The following is a 7,593-nucleotide window of genomic DNA, read 5'->3' as shown; positions in this document are numbered from 1 at the left end:
TACCAGGTTTCTTTTTCAAGAAGAAACATTACTTCAACTATAACTTGTGTGAATGAATAGTATATTTCTTAACAATTAAGAAATACTATTTTAACTATACCCTTTGCATGTAATGATTACGTTTCTTAATCATGAAGAAACAATAATTAACTATAACCCTTGCTTATGAAAAGTTATATTATACTTAACAGTGATCAAGGTTTTGGCTATACCCCTGAATATGGTCTAAGCTATTATAATAATAATAAAATAATAATTTAAGCAGAACCCCTACCTTACGCGGGTGTTTGGAGTTAACAGCCTATGATTAATCGAGCGGCACTGCTACTCTATATTGCGTACTACTACTTAAATCGTCATAGCTTCGGAGCTTGGCACGTTCCACGAGACCGACACGCAAACTGAGGCTAAGTGTGTGAAAATGTGTGTGTTTGGCATGAGATGGAATGTGCTGAACACCCCTCTATTTATAGTTGCAATGTTGCAACTTCACGTATCGCGAAGATGCAAGCCGTGACAGTTCGCGGTACGCGAAGGTGCTCTAGGTTTGCTGAGTCATCAGTAGGGTTGCCACATGTCACCAGGTGCTGCCACGTGTCTCCACGTGTCAAGCATGCAGAAATGCAACTTCGAGTATCGCGAAGATGCTTCAAGGTCGGTTCAAGTCTTTTGTCTTTCGCGTAGCGCAAAGATGTTGAAGCCTGATCCTTCACGACACGCGAAGATGCAAGTTTCAGATTTTTATTTTCAGTCCTTGTACTATCCAAAAATACTAAAGCGACCCTTATGCAGCTCGCGGCGATGCGAGCGTGCGAAGTGCAAAGTGCGCCATCAAAACGCCACATTACGCCCATCTTCCGAGTCCGTGCGCGTCGGGTGCTTCGAACCCTCCGCTAGGACTATGGAGAGTGGTTAGCCACATTAAAACATTTTTATTGAAACTTGCTTCCTTATAAAGAGCTTCCATTTCTTTGATTGTTTCCATGTGGGATGAAAATTACATTCCTTATTTATACTTATGTGAAATGCTTCCACTTTCTTTCATCTTTCCATGTGGGATGGAAATTTATCTTACTTTCTTAACATAAAATGCTTATTTTTCTTATTTCATTTTTCTCATGACTTATCTTGAGAATATTTTTAGTCCTTCAACTTTCAAAGTTGACAACTTTAGTCTAAAATAAATATGGGTTTTTCCTAGATGTTACAGAAAGATCCAAATTATATTCCCAAATCAGGTTACCTATAAACGAACACAAATACGAAAAATCCGAGATGTTAAACTTAATTTTATTGAGAACTAATTCACCTTAATTATACTAAAGATAAATAGCAAAAGGTCGGTGCCACAACTACTTTTAAGTTACTATTTAAGAAATAAATTTGATATGACAAATAGATGATGCATCCGTAGCATGTTGGTTGATGATGAGTTGGTTATAAGTCTTGGTTATTGGTAACCTTTGCGGTCCTGGTTCAAATCCCATTACTTGCCGGTTTTCTTTTGAGCTCTTTTTCTCCATTTTTTTTATTTGTTTTGTTTCTCTTGAATGGGTCCAGTTTTAGGCCGTTCTCAAGAAATTTTTTTGAATATTGCAATGAATTTTATTTCTCTTTTTCTTTTATTTTAATATGTAACTTTTTTTAATCATAGTGCTATAATGTAACTAAAACCGATTGAATTCGTGATGCCTAGGTTTTACCGGCCGAATAAACTTCATTTGAAATGTGTGGTAACCGGGACTAATCGAATTCGTGTCGTGTCCCCACCGCAACGTCCGGGCTTTACCGACCGTATAAACGTCATTTTAAACATGTTATTTTTGTATTGTAAACTATACGAGTTTTTTAGTTTTGATACTGTAATGGACATAACCGAAATCGACCGAATTCGCGATGGATACATAACCAGATCCCGGTTGCCTCGGCGCAACGCACCGGCTGAAAAATCTAGTATAGATAAATAGTGAAATGTCGGAGCCACAAGTTTATTTTTTTGAATATTCTATTAGTTTAGTTATGATATTTATTCAAATCATTTTGTTTTCTAAACAATAAGGATGGTGTGGCTTAATGGTTATTACCTTTGTCTTGTTGGTCTTTTGGTATCCTTCACTTATGCCGGTTCGAAACCCATATGAAACAACAAACATTTTTTTTTTCTTTTTCTCACTACTTTCCCATTTGATATTTTTTATGGTTGGTCTTTGGGCATCCTTCAATGCTGCTTTATGCATGTTATAAGCATTTCATATTTTTCCATTTGGATTTTGTTTTTTTTTATGCATTTTTCATTATTCTATTTGTTTGAAATATTTTAACTTCAATTTATATTTGGGTTTATTTTCAAAACCATAATAAACAAATCCGATGTCTGTTGAATTCACATCAACTCACCATCGTAATGCCTGAATTTTTAACGATTGAGTAAACATCATTTTAAATATGTTATATGTATCATAAGCTACATCATAACTAAGTTCGTGTCATTTGGGTAATAAATTGTACGAGTGTCGATACTATTTTGGACAATTATTTTGTTTCCAATGTAAAGCCGGTGTCATAACGAACTTAAATGATACCGATGGAATTCGCGTTGCAGCACTGCCGCAACGCAGCGATTTGTTTACCTAGTTTAAAATAAATCTTCAATCAACTTTTGTTTGTTTTTTTTTATATAATCAAACAATACATGTCGTATTATTCACATGATTCTTATAAATATGAGGTGAGATTCGGTACAAATAAAGTTAACATAGTAAACATATAAATAACTTGAGTAATTACAGTTTTAAACCAAAGTAATTGTGTTATAAAAAATAATATGATGTAATATTACTACTCTAGTTTAGATTTATGGTGTAATAATAATTACTCTATTTTAAAATTTATGGTGTAGTAATAATTACTATAATGCTAAGATAATACAATATCTTATTTATTATTTTTTAATGGCTCATGTATATAGGTTTTAAATTATATCATGTATTTTTTTTTTTTTTTTTTTTTGTCATTCTCACCTCGATGAAGTGGTATATTGGATGGGTGTGAAAGGGGAGGTCATTGATGCAATGCCATAGTGTACAAACATTTAGCTGATTTAAAAAAAGGAAAATTAAAAAATTATTAATTAAAGAATTTTTCTAGATTGTCCTGAAACTTAATCATATAGGAAATAGGAAAGGGAAGACTCTCGAAGCAACCAGGTGTGACAAAGAAGACCCTTAACACATCTAAATAAAATCAACTAATTTTTAAAAGAAGACATATCTAGCACATTCCGGACATCACCCTTTCCCATTATATATATAACCACCCAACTCACCAACTCAATAAAATTTAAGGGAAAACATTCTTACAACTGACTTTCTGCAAAAGATTTTGTTTTCGTCAGTATTGTTGATCAAAAACATGTCTGGGAAAGGTGAAGGACCAGCGATCGGAATTGACCTTGGAACCACATACTCGTGTGTGGGAGTCTGGCAGCATGACCGTGTGGAGATCATTGCCAATGATCAAGGCAACCGGACCACTCCTTCTTATGTTGCTTTTACGGATACCGAGCGCCTGATCGGAGATGCTGCCAAGAACCAGGTCGCCATGAATCCTACCAACACTGTTTTCGGTAAGCACTCCATTCTTGAATTCTTTATATTTATTTTTTTGGCAGTTTTGTTGAAATCGAAACAATTCATTGTATTCTAATCAGCCTATTTTATGGAGCTTTATATTAAATTAAAACAATAGAGAGAATTACCAATTCTGTTATATTAAAGTTTGTAATCTACTAATTGGTTTTTCAGAGTTGAATTATGTTTAATATTAGGATGATTGTTATTATATTTGCAGATGCTAAGCGATTAATCGGAAGGAGATTCTCTGATCCGTCAGTGCAGAGTGACATGAAGCACTGGCCGTTCAAAGTCGTACCCGGCCCAGCCGACAAACCAATGATTGTGGTCTCATACAAAGGCGAAGAGAAGCAATTCTCTGCTGAAGAAATATCCTCCATGGTCCTCAACAAGATGAAGGAAATCGCCGAAGCCTACCTCGGCACCACCATCAAGAACGCCGTCGTCACCGTCCCCGCCTACTTCAACGACTCCCAGCGTCAGGCCACCAAGGACGCCGGTGTCATCTCCGGGCTCAACGTCATGAGAATCATCAACGAGCCTACCGCAGCCGCCATTGCCTACGGGCTGGACAAGAAGGCTTCCAGTGTGGGCGAGAAGAACGTCTTGATTTTCGACTTGGGAGGAGGCACGTTCGACGTCTCTCTGCTCACCATCGAAGAAGGTATATTTGAAGTGAAGGCCACCGCTGGAGACACGCATTTGGGCGGTGAAGATTTTGATAACCGGATGGTTAACCACTTCGTCCAGGAGTTTAAGAGGAAGAACAAGAAGGATATTAGTGGGAATGCAAGAGCTTTGAGACGGTTGAGAACCGCGTGTGAAAGGGCAAAGAGGACTCTCTCATCCACAGCTCAAACCACCATTGAAATTGACTCTCTTTATGAAGGAATCGACTTCTACTCGACAATCACACGAGCACGGTTCGAAGAACTGAACATGGATCTGTTCAGAAAGTGTATGGAGCCGGTCGAGAAGTGCTTGAGAGACGCCAAGATGGATAAGAGCAATGTGCACGATGTCGTTCTTGTTGGCGGTTCCACTCGAATCCCCAAAGTTCAGCAGTTGTTGCAAGACTTCTTCAATGGGAAAGAGCTCTGCAAGAGCATCAACCCTGACGAAGCTGTGGCGTATGGTGCAGCGGTTCAAGCAGCCATTTTGAGCGGTGAGGGCAATCAGAAGGTGCAAGACCTGCTTTTGTTGGACGTGACGCCTCTGTCTCTAGGACTGGAGACCGCGGGTGGTGTCATGACAGTGTTGATCCCTCGAAACACCACCATTCCCACCAAGAAAGAGCAGGTTTTCTCGACCTACTCCGATAACCAACCAGGGGTTTTGATCCAGGTTTACGAGGGCGAAAGAACACGAACCAAAGATAACAATTTGCTTGGGAAGTTTGAGCTCTCCGGGATCCCACCGGCTCCTCGTGGAGTCCCACAAATCAACGTCTGCTTCGACATTGACGCCAATGGTATTCTAAACGTCTCGGCAGAAGACAAAACAACGGGTCAAAAGAACAAGATCACCATTACCAATGACAAGGGAAGGCTCTCAAAGGAAGAGATTGAGAAGATGGTCCAAGAGGCAGAGAAATACAAGGCGGAGGACGAAGAGCACAAGAAGAAAGTGGAAGCAAAGAATGCGTTGGAGAATTATGCATACAACATGAGGAACACCATAAAGGATGAGAAGATAAGCTCGAAGCTGCCCGCGGATGACAAGAAGAAGGTGGAGGATGCTGTCGAGGAGGCGATCCAGTGGTTGGATGGGAACCAGTTGGCGGAGGCGGAGGAGTTTGAGGACAAGATGAAGGAGCTAGAAGGTATTTGCAACCCGATTATTGCTAAAATGTACCAGGGCGGTGCTGGTGGGCCAGACATGGGTGAGGATGGCCCTTCAGCGGGCGGTGGAAGTGGTGGCGCTGGACCAAAGATTGAGGAGGTGGATTAAGGTGTGATTGAAGTATGCTTCAAGGCTATGAAGCTGTGGTTTTAATAGGATGTGGGTTTGTGGTAGTTCTGGAATTATGCAGCTTGCTTTTTGAATAAGTTTGATGTCTGGTTATGTTGTTTCAAGTAAACCAATGAAGTCTATTTATCTGTAGATCTGTAATTTGAACTTTTAAATAAAAATAAATTATTTAGAAACTCGTCCATTACAAGTGAAAAGCTGATGAATATGGTAGAATATTTTACAGTTCCAATTTTCCTAAAGAACTTTTGGCTAAAAGTTAAAAAATGTGAAATTGATGGACTGATGAGTTTATATAGATAGTTAAAGTCAACTCATGGTCACTTATCGTTCAAAACCGTGTTAAGAAAGTACAGTGGTGTAATTTGTAATTACTTCTTACTTTGAAGTTATGGTGAACCTTAAACAGGATCTTAAAGCTGGAGGACTAAATATGTCAAAGATGAACAGTGTTTGTTATGAGACCGTTAAACCATTTTGGGGATAAATCGACCAGATTAGGGCTTGTAGTTTAGTTCATTGATTTGTAATGCATTTTCTAATTGTTTTTGTACATTCATTTGTATAGTGATCCGTATCGTTAGTTAAAGTCTCATTTTCTTTGACGCATTGTTTACAGTTTAATTGCTTAACTCTGCAAACTATTAGGGTCCCATGCACCTAAATTCCATGGACCTTAGATTTGTTAATGGGTGATTTTGGGTATAATAATCAACATAATTTTGTTCAAAATACTTCACTCGACAACAGACCGTTCGCCCAATAAGTACAAGCATTAGTGAATTCCTTTCAATCAAATGGTAACAGTTCAAACTTTGTTATAGGTAATTAGATGAATTTTAGGTGGCGTATAATAAGAGAGTATGTGTCCTAGTTTTTTAAAAAATATTTTATTACTTTTCACTCGTAAAGAAATTAGATTGTTTGAACTACAGCTCGCATGGCATCAAAAATTTCTATAGTTCACAATGTGATACCTTCACTCGAAAAGAGTTGTAGATGGAAAATATATGTCACCTGTCATTTCACATGTCGAGTAAAGTGTAATTTCGTCACTTCACACTCTCTTAAATTGTAAAGAAATTAGACTGTTCGAAACTACAGCTCACATGGCATCTAAAATTTTTATAGTTCATAATGTGATACCTTCACTCTAAAAGATTTGTGGATGGCAAATGTATATCACCTGTCATTTCACATATCGAGTAAATTGTAATTTCGTTACTTCATACTCTCTTAAAACCAGTGTGCCCGGTAGTGGTCGGTCCCCACAAAGTACCTCTTATTCATTTCACTATTAGTTATTGATTAGGCCATGTATAGTGGGCTACAAATTAGGGGCAATAAGAGCGATTTGAGGACCCCCCCCCCCCACCCCACCCCACCCCCGGTGATAAGAGGGGCGAAGAGGGGGGCGACGTTTTTTGTTGACGTGGGTGGGTAGAGAATATTATTATTTTAATATCTTGTGTGTGTAGCAATATATATATATATAGGGGAGATTTCAAATAAGAACCCCTTTGAGTTTTAAGAACTTGAAAAAACTCAATGTAACGATTTTTTTTTCGAATTTTTTTTTACACATGCATAATATATGTAAGTTATATACACGTAAAAAAATTACAAAATTTTTTACGCACCGAGTCGACTTTTTACACATGTGTAACGGACGTAAAAGTTAGTGTAACCACTTACATCTTTATTCTATCTCATACTTTGACTTTTCTGCCTGATTTAATCTCAACCACATATTCCAATCCATTTAATTAAATGTGTGGCCAAGAATTGAGTTCTTAAATTCTTATAACTCAATATGGTTCTCAAAATATCTCTTCCCTGTATATATATATAGGATAAGTATAGGATGAAAACTTGGTTGAGCTGTGAAAATCCTATAAACACACTTGTGTGGTTCTTATGTAAGCCACGTCTCTATCTTTATTAATTAAAGAGTGTCAAAAAGGGTAGTTTGGTCATTTGTGTTTAACCT

At 37.8% G+C, this 7,593-nt stretch overlaps 1 protein-coding gene across 1 annotated transcript; it reads left to right on the top strand.

The window, feature by feature from the left end:
* Positions 1–3,377: 3,377 nt before the first annotated feature.
* LOC143598816 (heat shock cognate 70 kDa protein 2-like) lies at positions 3,378–5,615 on the top strand. The gene is made up of 2 exons (XM_077076937.1): positions 3,378–3,625; positions 3,850–5,615. The coding sequence occupies exons 1-2, from the start codon at positions 3,412–3,414 to the stop codon at positions 5,580–5,582; spliced, it is 1,947 nt and encodes a 648-aa protein (XP_076933052.1). The 5' UTR covers positions 3,378–3,411; the 3' UTR covers positions 5,583–5,615.
* The last annotated feature ends 1,978 nt before the right edge of the window (positions 5,616–7,593 follow it).

This window comes from Bidens hawaiensis, unplaced genomic scaffold (assembly GCF_021521415.1).
Source record: "Bidens hawaiensis isolate Kalapana, Puna unplaced genomic scaffold, B.hawaiensis_p1.1 tig00050865_1, whole genome shotgun sequence".
Classification (NCBI taxonomy): domain Eukaryota; kingdom Viridiplantae; phylum Streptophyta; class Magnoliopsida; order Asterales; family Asteraceae; genus Bidens; species Bidens hawaiensis.
This window is presented reverse-complemented; position numbering and strand designations above follow the sequence as displayed.

Bases quoted from the DNA above. Each gene is read 5' to 3' on its own strand.
- LOC143598816 (XM_077076937.1), top strand. From the start codon at position 3,412: ATGTCTGGGAAAGGTGAAGGACCAGCGATCGGAATTGACCTTGGAACC. The intron at 3,626-3,849 runs GTAAGCACTCCA...TTATATTTGCAG, and splicing joins TCCTACCAACACTGTTTTCG to ATGCTAAGCGATTAATCGGA.